At 41.2% G+C, this 18,150-nt stretch overlaps 1 protein-coding gene across 1 annotated transcript; it reads right to left on the bottom strand.

The window, feature by feature from the left end:
* Window positions 1-1,154: 1,154 nt before the first annotated feature.
* On the bottom strand, window positions 1,155-8,980 carry LOC134637448 (C-type lectin domain family 12 member B-like). Its single transcript, XM_063487871.1, has 7 exons — window positions 8,860-8,980; window positions 8,413-8,487; window positions 3,070-3,195; window positions 2,031-2,411; window positions 1,782-1,945; window positions 1,531-1,643; window positions 1,155-1,414 (listed from the first exon to the last, which is right to left on the bottom strand). The coding sequence occupies exons 1-7, from the start codon at window positions 8,924-8,926 to the stop codon at window positions 1,291-1,293; spliced, it is 1,050 nt and encodes a 349-aa protein (XP_063343941.1). The 5' UTR covers window positions 8,927-8,980; the 3' UTR covers window positions 1,155-1,290.
* Window positions 8,981-18,150: the final 9,170 nt, after the last annotated feature.

Genomic DNA, 18,150 nt, shown 5'->3' with positions numbered 1-18,150 from the left:
ACAGTTATAGAGAACTCGGGACAACTGGAGACATTTAAGGATGCAGGGACTGACAGAGACAGGGAAGAAGTCTCATTGTGACGAGTAAAGTTTATCTTGCCTGGCTGGGCAGCTCTCTGGGTGCTCAGCACCCCCAAAGCTCTGATCCTAGAATCGCCCCTGATGCAAACTACCATGCATCTAAACTAAAAAAAAATAGTTTGTTTAGCAACTTATTTTCAGACCTTTTATGAAAAATTATGGATGTATACATGAGGATTTTTATGCAGAGCAAACATTTCCAATAACCATTCTGAGCTTCTTAGATAATGCCCTGTGCTAATTACCATGTTATAGTTTAACTAAAATTAGCATTGAACCTAAATAGAAACTAAATCCAAGTTAATAACTTTTGAACTAAACCTAAAAGAGTAAATTTTCTCTGAAAATAACTGAATCTGTAAATTACTTTCAGCTGCTCCTCTGTCACAAGGGTTGTGTGTTTGATTTGCTAGTATTTTAGATCGGAAGCTCTTCCTGATGTGAGCCCAAAGGGAATTTGCATCTCCTGCAGGAATCAAACTAGTGAACCTCCAATTGCTAACTGAATGTGTTATCAACTAAACTGTAGAGCCACGGAAAAGTAACAGAATCTAATTTGGAAAATGTAAAACTGAAAGAAAAGAAAAATTATTTTAAAAAAAGCAAATAAACTATAATAACAATGTTGAAAAACTGATTTGACAAAGCATAAATATAAAATACAAAGCATGAGACTCATTTAATAAGTTGGACTTCCTGTTCTTCTCTGCTGCTCTGTGGCTGATGTTGACAGTCCAAATGTAGAGGCCAGCTCTCCTTCTTCCTCATCTTGATTAAACATGTTACAGCAGTTTGAACAGTGTTGTTCAAGCTACAACATTTGTTTAAAACTTTTGTTAAAAAGAAAAAGTAACAATATGGCAATTATTTGATTGAAAAAACTGTTTCATTTTTTACTTTCTTTTTTTTCTAGTAAAAGTACAATATTTTAAATTACAGTTTTCTTTTAAATGTACAAAAATAATAAAGCAGTGTTCATATTTTATTATATTTATATAATGAAATCTATTTTTACTGATAAGAGCAATAATAATATTATATTTAGAATAGAATAGAATAGAATAATCCTTTAATTGTCCCACAAGGGGAAATTTGGTTGTATCAGCAGCAAAAACACACATATACAAACAGAACAGGACACAGAACAGAAGCACAATTTTTACATATTTTCAGAACATCCAGCAGTCTTGTGACATTTTACTGCAGTTTTCAAAGAGTTAAGGCTTTTTTCTTGCAGATCCATTGGTTCTTCTCACTACAGTTCACTGATTTAAATTCATTTTTCACAGAAATTGCACATTGACCATCAGTAGGAGCCTGTGTGATCCAGGAGCTGAGGAAAATCACAGGTTTGATGAAGGGGAATCAATATTGATATAAAATAAGACATTCATTTATCTCCGATTTTCAAAATATTTAAAATTATTTTTGATTCAAAGTGTCTCTTACCTATTAGTCAGATTTCTTCCATCCACCCACTTCCAGTTCCCACCTTCGACTCTCAGACCAATCCAGTATGCACTGTTTCCAGAATTCCACCAGCTGTTGCCACTGACAAAATTCTGAGAATAGAAAGTTTTCAGAGATATTAAATAGATCACATATCATATCAAAATAATATATAATAAATATTTTTCCTAGAACATTGTGTCACAACTTATTTTCAGATTAGATTTAGAGTCCCGCTGGTTTCTCGTTACCTTTTCTGTTTCATTATTCACAACAGCCAAATCTGAAATCTTTCCTGTACAATTTTCTCGAGCACCTTCCCAGGTTTTCCGATCAGGAAGTTCAGCATTATTAATTGCATAGCAGTCTGACTGGAAGGGAAGCCAGCCAGCCTGACAAACATTACACGTTCGGTCTGCAAGAATGGAGATCAATTAATAAACATCACTGCATATTTATGTTACATTTGGTATTTTTGTACTAATATATTTGGAACATACTGTTATTGATCTTGTTCTTGGGACAGTAGGCATCAATGCTCCATTGAGCTCGACTAACATTGAGCTCATTCCATGATGTCGTCATGTCTTGTATTTGGTTTGTTAGGTTTTTCTTCTCTGCCTCCAGCTCCTCATTTTTCCCTCTAAGGTTCCAGTTTTCTGCAGTCAGGTTTGTCACGTTTTTCTCTAAGACAGTGACGACTTGAGTCAGGTTGTTCATCTGGAGTGTGAGCTTGGTTTGGTTCCTCTTCAAGTCTTCATTGTCTGAGCTAAGTTTGTTGTTGAGTTTTGTCAGGTTACGATTGACAGCGTTTAAAGTTGTTTGGTTTTCTTTCAGTTGGTTCATCTCAGTTTCATCAATCTCATGAATTGATGTAACATCTGCGAAATTAAAATTAGTTTTTAAGACATGGTAATGATGCAGTTTTCATTTTCACATTTTGTTTTTATAATTTTACCACTGCTTAAAGTATTTTCTCCTCTGTTCTAATTAAACTTTTTTACTAGCTACCTTTTTTTTTATACTTGGTCTAATATTTCCTTAATGGGTAAAGGAGATGAAAATTCCCACAATGCAATAGAGGTTCTAATTTTATGAAAATGTTACTAAAAGTATAAAAATGCATTTTTGTTGGGGATTCTTTTGGTAATGTAGCTGCAGACTGGTTGTGTCAGCAGTCACAGCATAAGGACTGCCCTAATGACTACTGTTATGTTTCCTTAAAACCACTGTATTCAATGTTATTATAGAATATTTACAATGTAAAATTGCATCAACTGCTTTGTTTGGGATCATTTCTTGGTTTGCATATTTTCTGTGGGAATTTGCATCTAAAAAGAAAAAGTTAAAACTGAAAAATCACAAGTATTTTTTAAATGGTCAAAAATATATTAATCAAGAAATTAGACTTATTTGTTTCCTAAATAAAATGTTGTTAAACATTGTTTAACAACATTTTATTGTGACTAATATAATTCATCTAAAGTGCTGTTATTTATATCTAAGACTGAGTTAATGCATGGATGTTTTCATACTTACGATAGACACCGACTGCTATGATGCCCAACACCAAAATTATACAAAGCATGCCCAAACAACAAGCCAACTGCTGATAGTGGCGACATCTGCTGTTTGATTTCTTGTCAGGCAAGAATTCTGCAGAGGCTAAACAGATAGAAATGCAGTTAAGTCCATAAATATTTGGACAGAGACAACTTTTTTCTCATTTTAGTTCTGTACATTATCACAGTGAATTTTAAATGAAACAACCCAGATGCAGTTGATGTGCAGACTTCCAGCTTTAATCAGTGGGTTGAACAAAAAGATTGCATAACAATTTGAGGAACAAAAGCATGTGGAGTCAAATTTCTTTTCTCATGTATTAATCACATATTTAATCATATCACATTAGTTATAGTAATATCACTTTCTCACTTTACCATAGTAAGAGCACTCCTGTCACCAGTTTGCATGCATGTGGAATGTTAACACAGTGAGGCCATTGTAATGGGAGACGTTAAACAGATAGTGAGACTCCTCCAGCTTATCAGGGATGTATATTCTCAGGCTATACCTTCTGTGAGGGAGAAGGTATAGCCCCCCCCCCCCCGTGAGAGGGGCCAACATGGAAGAGTTTGTGGCCAGGTCGGTGTTTATAGTCTGGTTCACGGTGGTGGGATTCTATTTTGGGATTCACTATTTTGTTTAAAGAAACGTAAGATATGTTTAGACTGGTTTTAGAAGTAGCCAAAATTACTTCGTGACAAATTAAAATACGTTTCGACAAATTGAAATATTTTGACAAAGTAAAATAGGTTTAAGTTCGCCAAAAGGAACTGTGTTTAGACTGGTTTTAGAGGTAGCCGTAAAATACAAATTAGCGCGCAAATGTCTATGTGTGTATGTGTCTAGAAGTAAGTTGGTTTTACAGCACAATACGCTGCTGAACTACTTCTATTTTATTTTGTTCTTTGCTTGAGGCTCACGTACTGGTGACAAAGGAGAACGGTTGAGCTTCGTCTCATAAAACTGATACCGCTTCACCTCTAGGGTGAAGTCGAAGGCCGTATCAGTAAACCACTCTGAAGTCGAGTGTGCCAGTGAAGGCCCAGCAAAATCTTTGAAAATGGGGAATAAACAAGCAAAATTAACACCTGATGAGGGATGGTTAGAAAAACAACAAGCCGGAGCAGGAATAATCCAAAAGAAGGGGAGAGGAATGGAGAGGAAGACAGGCGAAAAAGAGTAAAAGCATTAACAAACAAAGAAGACAGTGACTCAGAACAGGATAGCAGCTCAGGTGAAGAGAATAGTTCAGATCAGGAAGAACATAATAATCCCTCACCAAGTGAAAAATTTAAGATCAAAAGGGCTGGAAACAGACCTGACTGAATACATATAAATACAAGAGGAATAAAATAAAATAAACAAAAGGCTAAATTGAATTAGAACTTAACTGTAATGTTGATGATAGCAAGGATAACAACCTGTAAACTGGTATTAACAATGACACATATTTGGGATGAAGACCATGCCCAGAATGAACAGAATGATTCACACAAACACATATTAAATGAAATAGAGAGATGCTTGTGTCATTGTTCAGCCAAGGAAAGTGTGTGAAAAGGAAAATGTCTCCAGCTTGGGAAAGGGTGAAACTGCAGATCACCCGCAGCCCCTGGTGGATACAAATAAAATATAAATAAATATTGTGATATATTATTGCTGTTATATAAAGAGATAATAACATTAATAATGAAATAATATTAATATGAAGAGGCAACTTAGTCAGTTATGATGTGAGGTGAATAATTGTTAGAAGTAGTCTGCATCAAGCTTAAGGTTGCTCAAATTCAGTACAATGACATATGAGATGAAGAAAATAAAGAAAATGTCTAAACTAATTAAGTGCATAGAGGCACTTGACCTGCTTGAAAACCTGTCATCCTAGATGAGACATTGCTGAAATATAGAGCACACCTATACTATCAACTAATAAGCTAAACCCTGTATACAACAGCTAAAGCTATACAGTTGAGAAGCCGAATTAAATATGAGGTCAGTGCTAAGCTGATGAGCAAGTTACACATTTTTTACAGCAGGAGCTACATAAGAACACATCAGAGGGAGGGAAACAGCTATTAAAGCTCAAACATGCAACTGTCTTTGGGCTCAGTTTTTTTTCCCCTCACACTTCTGATTTGTCTTTGGCAGCAGCCTTTTTTGCATCCTGACTCATGTGTGTAAAGCGTTCATGCCGTCAGCAACCTGTTTTTGTTTTGTTTTTTTGTTGGTTTGAAAAATAAGTAAATTTGTGATCACACTTGCAGATCACAGTGACACATAATGATTAGGCATATGATTTACTAATTGTTGTTCTCTGTGTAGTGTGCTGATTTTTTTTTTTTTTTTTTTTGTTTAGACGTGTTGCTTGAGTGAGGAGTACTGTGACTTCTGTAGTAGTTCTCACCATGCGACCTTGATGATGATAAGTTCAGAGCCAGCTGAGAGCTGGGTTGTCTGCTTTGTTTTAGGTGATAAGGCAGAAAAGTTAAAACTTAGTTTCTTGTCTTGAAATAAAAAGAAAAAAGAAAAAAAGAAGGGGTTTTGTGCTTCTCAGCCAAGAACAACTACAATTTCATTGTTTTTCTCAGTGTTTGGCTTCACTTTTGAGGGGCAGAGACAGTTTCTACTCTACGTAGATGACATTTTAGTGACTGGTCACACAGAGGAAGGGTGTAAGCAAAATACTGTGGCTGTGTGTACTTAGGGTACACCCTCTCAGGTGAAGGCAGAAAGCTACTAAACAAAAGAAAAGAAGCTATACAAAATGCGCCCACCCCACGTCCGGGGCGGGCGTGGGGTTCTGGGGGTGCTCCATCTCCGGGCTGGGGCCCTGGCTGGGCCTTGGGGGCTTGGGTCCTGGTTGGTGTGTCGCCGAGGTTGTGGGCGGGTGGGTGCATGGAGGCTCAGCCCTGGCGCGGGGGGCCTCGGGTGCATCGAGCCACCTGGGGGCTCTTCAACTGGTGGGGAGGCTGTTACATCGTTGCAGAAGTTCTCTGGTCTCCAGGAGTTCACTCTGCAGGTGGGGGGGAAATTATAGGAGAGGTGGAGGAAGAACTCAACCTGGGTGTCTATTGTCTTGTGTAGTCTAGGAGATGAGTGAATGATGGGGTGGGTGCAGTTTTATCTGTGGCGGGGTCGGGTGGGCTGCCCCGGACTCTGTGGGGCCGGGCGGTGCTGCTGCTGTGGGTCCTGGTCCGGATGGGCCTGGGCCCCCTTGCCCTGGTGGGTTCCAGAGTGTTGGGGTGCCTACTGGGGTCAGCGGGGGAGCTGGCCCCTGGGAGGGGCCTCTTTCCCCTCCCTCCCTTCCCTCCCCATCTCCAGCTGCCTCCCTCTTCCCGCTCCACCACAATCACCCACACATGCAGGGCCTTGGGGTGCAGGTGTGTCACCAGGGTGCAGGGGAGACATCCACATTACTCACACTCTCATAACACATACATATAGGACCTTGGGGGCGGGCACGCTACACGGCATCCAGAAGACCGTCAGGGAATACAACCTCACCTCTGGCGCCGGTGCCCACCTCTCAATTGTAAATACATGTATACATTGAGGGTTCTCGGGAGGGGCTATGCGCTAACCTACTGCTCTCTGGCAGGTGGGGGGGCTGGGCGGAGGAGTTGACTGTCTGATTGGGGTGTGGAATGTGGGGCCTCCCTGCTATTGCGGAGTCGGGGGCGGTCTGCTTCTCTCCACCCCAGGGAAAAGGGTAACACCTGCTGGGTCTGGGTGCAGTTTCCCCCCTCTAGGGGTAAGGGTACCTAGACCGGGAGTACAGAGTATGTTTGAGGAGTGTGATTGTGTGTACAGTGTCTACTTATATCAGTCTCCACATGGGTAAGTGCTGAGTATTTGCATATGTGTGCATGGGGGTGGGAATGGATGTTCGTATCTGTGTGTGCCTGTTTGTCTGTGTCTATATGTCAGATCGGGTATTAGACGCCTCCTCTCTAGGGACATCTCAGGCCCTCCAAGGTATGGAGGCCTATCTCCCCCCACCACTCCCCCTGCCGGTGGCTGACGCCCTCAGACATCGGTGCATTGGTGGTTCTTGGTGTTCGGGGCTGGGTGCTCAGGTATGCACTAGCTCACTCCGGGTGGCTGCTTGTCGGGGCCGGGCGCCTGTGGCTTGGTCGGGCCCCTTTGGGGGGTGGGGTGCTCTCGGCCTCTGGGCCTGGGGCTCGGTCCACTCTGGCACAGCTGGCTGCCGGCGGAGCTCACGGGCACATCGCTGCAACCCCCTCTGGCTTCTGCTCCGCGGCTGCTGGATGATCCCTCATCTGGGGCTCTCCTCAGCTCTTTCCGGGAGAGTGGCACGGTTGCCCGTCCGGTGGTCTTCCTTGGTCTCTTGTGCTCTGGGGGTCTCTGGATGTCTGGAGCCTGGATCTCCTCCATAGTCTAAGGAGCTTGGAAAGAAAAGCATCTGGACTTCTTTAAGTTGCTTGAAGACGTTTCACCTCTCATCCGAGAAGTTTCTTCAGTTCAGAACTGAAGAAGCTTCTCGGATGAGAGGTGAAACGTCTTCAAGTAACTTAAAGAAGTCCAGACGCTTTTCTTTCCAAGCTCCTTAGACTACGATGACCTGGATGACTGAGAACCTTCACAGACAGATCTCCTCCATACCTGCTTCATGCCCAGGAGGACGGGGCTATGGCTCCCCACACCCTCTAGCAGAGCGTTACATGAAGGAACCTTTTGAATACAAGCGCGCCCATGCTCACAGGTGTACACACGGGTGCTCACAGATACAAACTACACCCTTTTTTGGCTGCTACCTCAAAGCACACTGTGTGCTGTTGATCTTACGTGCTGCACAATAATATTCAATATTTAGTATTTACTGTTATATACACATAGATTATTGCAATGATGTTGTTTATTGTATTGCTCTCTTTTTTGCTTGTTTTCTCTTTTTTTCTCTCAACAGGTGATCCAGGTGATTGATATATATATATAGATATATATATCTATATATATATGTATTTTTTGCCCCCCCACTTTTTTTTGTGCCCTTTTTCACCGTTCCTCTTCCCCGCTGTTTTTCTTTCCCTCCCTGTCTTTTTTTCTCCCTTTCCTTTCCCCCAGTCATGTCTGTCCCATATGTAACAACTGAAAATAAAATAAAATAAACAATAAAAACAAAGGTCAATCAAATGGACCAATATGGCAAGGCCGGGATGGTCCACTTGGTAAAGTAAATCCATTGGGCATCTTTCTTGGCCTTTAGACAACAATTCTGATGGCAAAAGAACCAAACGGGACAGGCGGGGAAAAAAGAAGAAGAAATGCTTTCATGTTTTTCATTTGACTACTCACCATTTGTGACAGGAGTTTGTTCTGTTGCCCTGTTTTGCACCTTTACTTCATCATACACTGTTTCCTCCTTTTTAACTGAAAGGTTTAAAAATGAATTAGTAATCACGAGTTATCAAATAACAGGGCATTCTAATGCCTATTTCATTATTTGGACTTAACATTATAATATCTTTAATCCATGTTTTTTTCCCCCTGTCTTATAACTATTGCCTAAGAGGAGGAAAGGATAAACTTTGCCTTAAAAACCTTTAGATATGCTTCATTACATTCTTCTGAAATCTTTTTTCATTTTTGGTCATATTGTAATCTTCGGTGCATGTTGCTTAAACAGGAAGTGAAAATAATAGTGTGTGTCTTCACATCCATTATACTGAAAAGACTACATAAGTACTCTGAGTTGATGAATCTCTTTTTCTTTACGCTGTACATTTGAAAGGCTTAACTTACCTTCTGATCTTTGTTGGTGGTTAGATTTAAATACAACTGATGCGTAGTTAACCTTGTCCTCTGCCATCCTTACAGTCTTCCTGTTTGGTTTTTTTGTGACTCGTAGACAGAGAAGAGTACTGTAGTTGAACCACAGGGCATACATGAGAGAAGTTGTTGTTTCCTGAGTTATATTAAGTCTGTTTCTAACACCAACTTCTGCTTTTGTCTGTGAATGTAATTTGCATACATATCTGGCTGGATGAACCTCAAACACTTTACAGTATGATGAAAAGATAATACTATTACTGCGAGCAGTGAATATGTTGTGAACAGATGCCTAGTGTGTACCTTAGACTTTAAATGTTGATTTTGTATAAACAGTGAAGCAAAATAATTCAATTTGTTGTCCCTCAGTGCTGTTTTTTAGGAGTTTTTTTTCCAACTTGGCCCATAGACTACATGTTTCTATCTGTGGTTCGGCCCAAGGGTTAGGGTTTTTGGCATCGGCCTAATTATGATTACTTGTAGCTGGTGACAGGCAGAGGTGGGACCAAGTCATTGTTTTGCAAGTCTCAAGTAAGTCTCAAGTCTTTATCCTCAAGTCACGAGTCAAGTCTCAAGTCTAGTCAGGCAAGTCAGAGTCTTAAGTCAAGACAGACAACTTTCAAGTCAAGTCCCAAGTCCTAAACTTTGAATTTCAAGTCCTTTCAAGTCTTTTTTTAAAACAATGTTGCAGTTATATGTTAAATGTAAATAATAGACCATGTGTTCTTTTTTTAAATCTGTATTTATCTCAACACCTGATGAAACAAGTGTGCACAAACTAATTCTGAAACTGCACCTTTATAATGTACAGCTCAATTAAACTTTGCTGCAAGAATAGTCTTCCTCTAAATTACAAATTCACAGAATAAACATTCAGTGAAAAATGCAAAAGCAGAACTTCCTGTTGAAACAAAAAGTGCTGCGATTTCCTTATGTACAAAACAATGAACCATCGCAGTAAATTTAGTGCGGTGTGATTAGCTTGTCCTCTCTCTCTCATCTAGTCTGTCACAAGTGTGAACATGTGTGTTTGTATGTGTCCATGTGTGAGTGACAGAGGAAAAAAAACAAAAACATTATATATGTGTATATATATAAATGAACAATGAACAAGAATGTGCACTTTAAGTTAATTCAGTTAACTATTCCTCATTGCATTTGCAAAAGACCAAATTGGCCAAAAGTCTGTCAGTCATTTGTGCACGATGAGGCCGTAGAATGATGCCACCATAGCTGAAAACTCGCTCCACAGGAGCACTACATGCAGGTACTGCCAAAACTCTGGTGGCCACATGAAACAGAGAAGGAAGATTCTGCATGTTCATTGCCCAGAACAAGGGGGCATTCTGTCCATCAGCAATATCCAGGTAGTGACTTAGCTGTAGAGCTGGACTCTTCCCCACATCCTTCTTCTGCCTCTTACAGTAAGCAGCAAAGAGTCCTCCATCTTCACAGTCCTCTTGATGTTCCTCACCAGGAGTCACAGGTTGCTCTGACTTTGCAGGATTTGCAGTATCTTGCAGGATCAGATCTGGCAAAACAAATTAACAACAGCAAAAGAGCCTTTCTTACAGTTTTAGACATAAAAAAATACAGAAAAAATATACACTATATTCAATCTTTACCTTTAACTTTTTGTGTCACCTCTGTCTTTATGTCACAACTGCCCAACACATGGTGTTCCACCCACAACAGAGAAAATGCTAGATCCAAAGCAGCTGCTTTAAGGTACACTGGATCTGAAAAGGGGGCAGTGATCCCATCTTCTGCTCTAGCCATTCGCACACTGATAAAGATTCCAAGAAATCTTTTGTTCAAAGATGCTTGGAGACTCCTGACCAGACCATTCAGGAAACGGACTTGAGGCTTCAGTTTCTCAAGGTGGTGATTGAGGGACAGCACGGATGGAACAACAGCACTGATCGTGACTATTTTCTCACCTTGTGTCAAATCTGTTGCTTCTCCAAAAGGCTTCAAGATGTCCACCATCTCCTTCAACAGGTTCCACTCTCGTGTTGTGAATAATAACTCCTTGTGCCCAGCCATTTCAAGAACAGCGCAGAGTTTTAGATGTTCACATTGGAGAACTGCCTTTACTTGTCTCAGTGTTAAATTCCATCTTGTGATTACAGCAGCAGGGATCCCTTTCTGTTCACCAAATTCAGCTTCAAAAACATCTTTGAATGTTGTGCTTGTGTGCAGTAGAGAGCTGAGCTTAGATAACTTTGAAAGTGAAGGAGATGCCACTTTGGTCTCTGACAAACCATATCTCACCACCAGCTGAAGTGTGTGCGCAAAACACACTTCAGCTGTGTCTTTGCCATAGCAGCACCTACTGTTTCCTGATCTTCCAAGGTTAAATTGTGCCTGAGCTCTGGGTCGTCAAGATGATCACCGTCATCATCATGTTCCTCACCTTGCTCAGTGGGGAAGCACACAGTGAATGCTTTCCGCATATTGGCAGCATTGTCACTAATATAGTCTAGTTTATCTTTGATGTTGTAGTCGTCACATATAGCTTCAAATTTCTCACAGATTCTTTCACCAGTGTGTAATCCTTTGAAGCGGTCAAAGGCCAGCAGTTTGGATTTCAGCTGCATCCTCTCTGTCTCTTTCTGTATCCAGTGCACAGTGATACCAAGGAAACCCCTCATCCTTCGGTCCGACCAAATGTCCACAGTGAATGAAACATGATCAGTCTCGCTCAACTGAGTTTTTGACATTGAACGTTTCTCAGCAGCGAGGTTCTCTGTTTTTGATATAATTGTTCTGCGACATACCGGACTGTATTTTCTGTCAACTACTGTCAGAAAGTGCTGAAAATTCTTGTTTTCCACAATAGAAAGGGGCAGGTTGCAACCAATAATCAAGTCACTTAATAATGCATTCGTGATAGATTTCTGCTGTGGATGAGTCATGCTGTACTGTCCGGTACAAGTGTCCATAAACTGTGATATGGAAGGCTGTTGAGGTTCATTTGTGATCCTCTTTTTCATCTGGTATTCTTCAAATCTGATAGAGGTAAGCATATTAGACTCATGTCAGAAATTCCATTACAACCATTCATGAACTGCATTTGACTTTAAGTTGTTCCTAATAATCCTAAATAAATATTAACACTTAAACCCTCATAGTTTTCAGACAATAAAAAATATAAATAAAAAAATATAAAAAATTATTTATTAAAACACTTTTCTGAAAAACTCTGCATACAGTTCTAATAAGCAATGTTTAGCATCCCTGTTAAGAATAACTGACCTTTGCAAATAAACAACAGCTAATAACAGAAGATCAAAGTATTTTATTTGATGTACTGACATAAATGAGAGAAGAAAAAGGCCATGTATAGCACGACTACTCAATTAAACACTAAGGTGGGCCAGGGCCGGGTCTTCCAGCAGAATCTGCATGAATACTGAAGATACTTATTATCTAGACGGAGAAATAATCACACGTGGAACATCGGCTTTTGCCGGAACATTCACACCAATGTGACTTTGTTTATTGAACTCTCGCGTATACTCCGCAGCATAACAGGAAACATCCTTTCAAAATAAAATCACAACAGATGACAATGAGGGCATACCTATTAACAAGCTCAACAGCACTAATTGCAAATTAAACACAGCGGTTTTGAATTTTGATGTGATGGTAAAATAAATATTTGTCAGTCTAAACTGGGTTAAATCTACGGAGTTAATGATGGGGAGGAGACGGAGAGAAACTCTCTTCCCTGAGTACAGCTACAGAACCCACTTTCTGAAACGGACCCTGCTCACCATTCACCGACAATTCTGAGCTAACAAGTTGCATGTTTTTCTTTGCGCTTGTAGGACCGGATTTAAAATAGCATGACAAAAATATAATACATGTTAAAGCCAAACAGTATCATCAACGTAGCCTGGAGAACATTTGCTAATAAGATGAAGTTAGCTAAGTCTATCTATCTCATCTATCTCATCGTAGCAAAAAAAAAAAAAGCACCACCTACCGTTCTTTATGCAACTTCAAATGTCGGAATGTTGGAAGTTTTTCCATCTCCGTCTGTGATTCTCTTCTTGCATGTTTTACTTCGTAGTTTATATACCCGAAAGAAATTACTCTTGGCAGCATTTTTGGCTCGAGCGTTTTTGTTTTTGTTTTTTTAAAAATCTGGTTAATTTGATTGGCTGTGCTACAGCTCACGCTCACATACATAGGGAGTGTGGTAAGAATGAATGAATGAATGAATAAAATGAATTAATGGTCCGCACTTTTTATATAATATGTATGTTAAATTTTAGATTTGGGTAAAATATCAAGTCTTTTCAAGTAAACAGGCTCAAATCCAATTCAAGTCCCAAGTCATTGGTGTAAAAGTCCAAGTCAAGTCACAAGTCTTACAACATTTTTTCAAGTCAAGTCTAAAGTCAGAAAATTAATGACTCGAGTCTGACTCCAGTCCAAGTCATGTGACTCGAGTCCACACCTCTGGTGACAGGCTCTCACAATTTTGTAGCTGTATAAGTTCCTAGTTACCAAACCACAGCTTGATTCAACTTTTGCTTACACACAAATTTTATCTTTGATCTTCCTTGTTCAAAAATTGCACCTGCACATATTCTCTGTGTGTACATTTTTTTCTTCTATGTTTGTCTCTTTTTATCCCTAACCAACAAAAGAGTAATATTGTGGCCAGTGTTCGGGGGCATTTGGTGACAACAAGGTTATGGATTTCACAAGCCCATATTATTTTTGCATTGTTTGGCTTAACGATTCATATACCTGTGTATTTAGCCAGATTTATTTAAAGGAAATGTGTTGGTTACGGTTTTCACTTGTTTCAGTCTGCTTAATATTGTGAAGTCTAAAAAAGTATTGACATTGAGTCCTTTAAATTCTTCAAATTCCTAATAAAGTGGGATACAGAGAAGAGGGAAGTATACAGTGCTCCATTGCTGAGCTCAAATTCAGGTGGACATTGTGCCAGTGGTGAAAGAGTTAATTTTATAAATTAGATCACTGCTTCTCTTTCTGCCCTTTCCCTGCTATACCCACCCCTGCTACTCCAACCCTCTATCTCATTTAGTCTCTGCTTTCCTTCATCCCACTTAGTCACTCCATCCATCTTCCTCTCCTCTCCCCTCCTCTCCCTTTCCAGCCTTGAGTCTCCTCCCTCTCCACCCCACTCCCCTTTTTCCATGTGCCCATCCCCTTCATTAAGCCTAGTATGAATGGAAACCCTCTTGCAGGCAGTCACATTTCCAGAGCCTCCCAGGAGCCTCACTCAACAGTTTACAAAGAATCTCCCACACCAACCACCTGGGTGAGGAGAAGCAGCAGATGCTGAACCTAAATCGACAACTGGAGACCTACCTGAACCAAGCTAAACTCCTAGAGGAGGAAAACATGCTGCTTGCAAAGGAGATACAAGCTATGAGACGCAGTAATCAAGGAGCCTACCTGGAAGCCACACTGACCCATTCAAGAGCTACTCACACACATTTGCTCAAAAGGGCAACCATACACCAAATCTCCTTCAGTTGGGACATGAATACTCCCAGAATACCACCAAGAGGCAGCAGAGGCCTATCAGGGCCAGCTGACTTGGGTAGAGGAGTCACTTAACCAGACCGGGAGCCATTTGACCCAAGTGGGCCAGGAGAAACGTGAGAGCCAGCTGAAGCTCCAAGCCCTGGAGAAGGAGATCATCTCAGCTCAGGAAATCAGACAGCATCTGGAGAAAACTGTTGCCCAGCAGACAAACAAATACAGCCAAGAGATGCAGCAGCTCCAGGTGAGTGAAACAATCCATACATGTCCTCCTGGTGGGACATGCCCGGAACACCTCACCCAGGAGGCGCCCAGGAGGCATCCTTGTCAGATGCCCAAACCACCTCAACTGGCTCCTTTCGATGTGGAGGAGCAGCGGCTCTACTCTGAGCCCCTCCCGAATGGCCGAACTTCTCACCCTATCTCTAAGGGCGAGGCCAGCCACCCTTCGGAGGAAGCTCATTTCCGCCGCTTGTTTCGCGCGCGATCTCGTTCTTTCGGTCACTACCCGCAGCTTGTGACCACAGATGAGGGTAGGGACATAGAGGGACCGGTAAATTGAGAGCTTCGCTTTTACACTCAGCTCTCTCTTCACCACAACAGATCGGTACAGCGTTGCTGCGGCTGCTGCACCAATCCGTCTGCCGATCTCCCACTCCCTTCTCCTGTCACTCGTGAACAAGACCCCGAGATACTTAAACTCCGAGGGCGCGCGTCTGGTGGCCGGTCCTTAGTCCATAGGGCCCGGCCGGGCACAGCCCCAAAAAAGGGACATGGGCCCACCACCCACAGGAGGCACCGTAGGGGTCGAGTGCAATGTGAGCCAGGCGGCGGCCAGGAGAGGAGGTCCTGGGGGACCGATCCCCAGCTACCAAGACTGGCAATTGGGACATGAAATGTCACCATCAATTTTTTCTTTGCTTCATAATTCCAACACTAGTGTATGCTCACCTCTCCTCACCAGTGATGAATGAAGGATTTAAATTGTCCAGATCAAGGTGAGTTAATATGTCTGTATGAATTCTTTATTCTTTGTGTGTGTTATTTTTAGGCTCTTTGAGGATAAGTGTAGAGTGAGGACTTTATTGACACTGGGGGTCTGCCTCAGTAAGATAAACAGGAAGCTACAGTTATGAGCCTGGGGAGGGCAACCCCCCCTTAGCCTATATAGGTGTGTGTATGTGTCACGGGACCGAGTGGTCTGTACTGAAACTGGACTCAGTTGCAGAAACCCAGAACAGAGACAGCAGGTGGTTTAACAGTATTTTATTGGTTAGGCTTAAACTTTGGTAACATGGCAAGGACAAAAGCAAATAAAACATAGAGCTTGATGTGGCGTGGCCTGGGTAACGTGGCTAGGGATATGCAGAACTAGGGAGAGAGAACGTGGCCTGAGATGCAGACTCGAGCTGGGCAGGAAACAGTCACACTGAAGAGAGAAGACAACAGAGGTTGGAAGTAGTGGAGGTAGCCCTGAAGTGGTAAGTAATTTGTATAGCAATTCTTACTTGCAGGAGGAACAACAGAGTGTTATGAGGGGGGTGATGAGAATCCGGGGGAGCTGAGTGACAGTTCTGACAGTTTTTGCAGAAATTCATTGGTTATGCAAACCAATTGTTGCTGCAGCTGTCCGGGTGGCTGGTCTCCAAATGGTCGACCATCCTGGAGGTGAACATGCTGGATGTGGAGGTCTTGGGCTGGTGTGGTTACATGTGGTCTGCGATTGTGAGGCTGGTTGGATGTACTGAGAAAATTCTCTGAAATGCCTTTGAAGATGGCTTATGGCAGAGAAATGAACATTCATTTCACAGGCAACAGTTCTGGTAGACATTCGTGCAGTCAGCATGCCAATTGCATGCTCCCTCAAAAGCTGCGACATCTGTAGCATTGTGCTGTGTGATCAAACTGCATATTTCAGAGTGGCCTTTTATTGTGGGCAGTCTAAGGCACACCAGTGCAATATTCATGCTGTCTAATCAGCACCTTGACATGCCACACCTGCGAGTTGGGATGGATTATCTCGACAAACGAGAAGTTCTCACTAACACAGATTTAGACAGATTTGTTAACAATATTTGATAGTAATGGGTCCTTTGTGTATGTAGAAAATGTTTCAGATCTTTAAGTTCAGCTCAGCTCAAGTGTTGCATTTATATTTTTGTTCAGTGTAAAAAGTAGAAAAGTGAAGTGCCTAGAATAAAATAAGAAGAGAAGGGTATGATAGAACTGTCACGATCCTGGGTCTTTTGACCCAGCATTTTGAGTTTTAGTTTATGTTCATGGTTTAAGTTCATTAGGTTATCTAAGTTAATTTGCTTATCAGTTACACCTTGTGTTTTCAACCCCTGTTAAGTCTCCCGTTCCCTTCATGTGTTTCATGTCTGTGTGTCTTATGTTGTCAAGTTCATGTTCTCATGTCTGCGTCTCATTATTTCACAATGAGCACACCCGAAACCCTGGCTGATTAGGTCCCACACCCACTTTCACACCTTGGCTCATGTGATTAGAGGATCACCGGGGGGTCCTTTGTCCCTCTTTGGGGGGATACTCCCACTTGGTTTAAATCTGGGACTCTCGGCCATTTGACCTTAGAACTGAAGAAGCTTCTCGGATGAGAGGTGAAACGTCTTCAAGCAACTTAAAGAAGTCCAGACGCTTTCCTTGCAAACTCCTTTGACTACGATGACCTGGATGACTGAGAACCTTCACAGACATATGCGTCTCATTATGTTTCCTGTTTTATTTTGAAGAGGTCTTGTGGTTCTATGGTCAATGTGTTTAGTTTTACTCTTCCCCTGTGACGTCATTATGTTCATGTGTGTCAGCTGTTTTCCCATGTGTTCCCACTTACCTCATTATCCTCCTGTGTGTATTTAGTCCGTGTGCTTTAGTGACAGAGAAACCCATACGTTTTCCCTGCACCACCGTCACAAATGTTTCCAAACAACAGGCCAACTGCTGATGATGACGTCTACTGCCTGATCTCTCGTCAATCGAGAAGTCTACAAGACAGAAATATATTGCTTTACTTTTTCCATCCATCCATTTGCTTCCGCTTATCCTTTTCAGGGTCACGGGGGGCGCTGGAGCCTATCCCAGCTGTCATGGGGCGAGAGGCAGGTTACACCCTGGACAGGCGCCAGTCTGTCGCAGGGCCAACACAGACAACCATTCGCACTCACATTCACTCCCACATTTACACCTATGGGCAATTTATTATTATTATAATTTAATAATATTAATCAATTAACCCAACAAACTGCATGTCTTTGTACTGTGGGAGGAAGCTTTACTTTTCAATGAATGTAATTAATTTTTATTGGTTATTAAAGGCATTATTAGTCCTACATTTCATCTTTGTCTCACAGATATCGCAGGTATTTTAAACACAGAAAAAAATCAGAAAAAATATGTATTTTATTTAACAATCTTGGACTGTTGAAGCCTCTGAAATGCACATTTACAAACTATTCTTTTTTTAAAATAAATAAATAATTTTCTGCCAATACATAATCCAGTTTTTAACAGACATTTCTGTAAATGCATTTACAGAAATGTTAATGGTAAAATTCAATGTGAAGTTAAAAAATAAATAATTCTTGAAAAATTAATACAGAGAACTCCTTTATTTTAAAATGGTACACTGAACCATATTTTTAAGTTGTTTTTTTGGCACATTATAAGGCCTGCTCTTCCCTGTGTTTTACAATGAAAAGCTTTTTAGGGTGTAAT

The sequence above is a fragment of the Pelmatolapia mariae genome, linkage group LG10_11 (assembly GCF_036321145.2).
Source record: "Pelmatolapia mariae isolate MD_Pm_ZW linkage group LG10_11, Pm_UMD_F_2, whole genome shotgun sequence".
In the NCBI taxonomy this organism is placed as follows: domain Eukaryota; kingdom Metazoa; phylum Chordata; class Actinopteri; order Cichliformes; family Cichlidae; genus Pelmatolapia; species Pelmatolapia mariae.
Note: the sequence above shows the minus strand (reverse complement) of the source record. Positions and strands in the feature narration are given on the sequence as shown.

What these genes read in the sequence shown, in the direction of transcription:
- LOC134637448 (XM_063487871.1), bottom strand. Translation starts at nt 8,926, where the DNA reads ATGGCAGAGGACAAGGTTAACTACGCATCAGTTGTATTTAAATCTAAC. An exon ending in ACAAACTCCTGTCACAAATG is followed by an intron (nt 3,196 to 8,412) that starts GTGAGTAGTCAA and finishes CTATCTGTTTAG; the next exon opens with CCTCTGCAGAATTCTTGCCT. An exon ending in CAAGAACAAGATCAATAACA is followed by an intron (nt 1,946 to 2,030) that starts GTATGTTCCAAA and finishes CCATTCTTGCAG; the next exon opens with ACCGAACGTGTAATGTTTGT.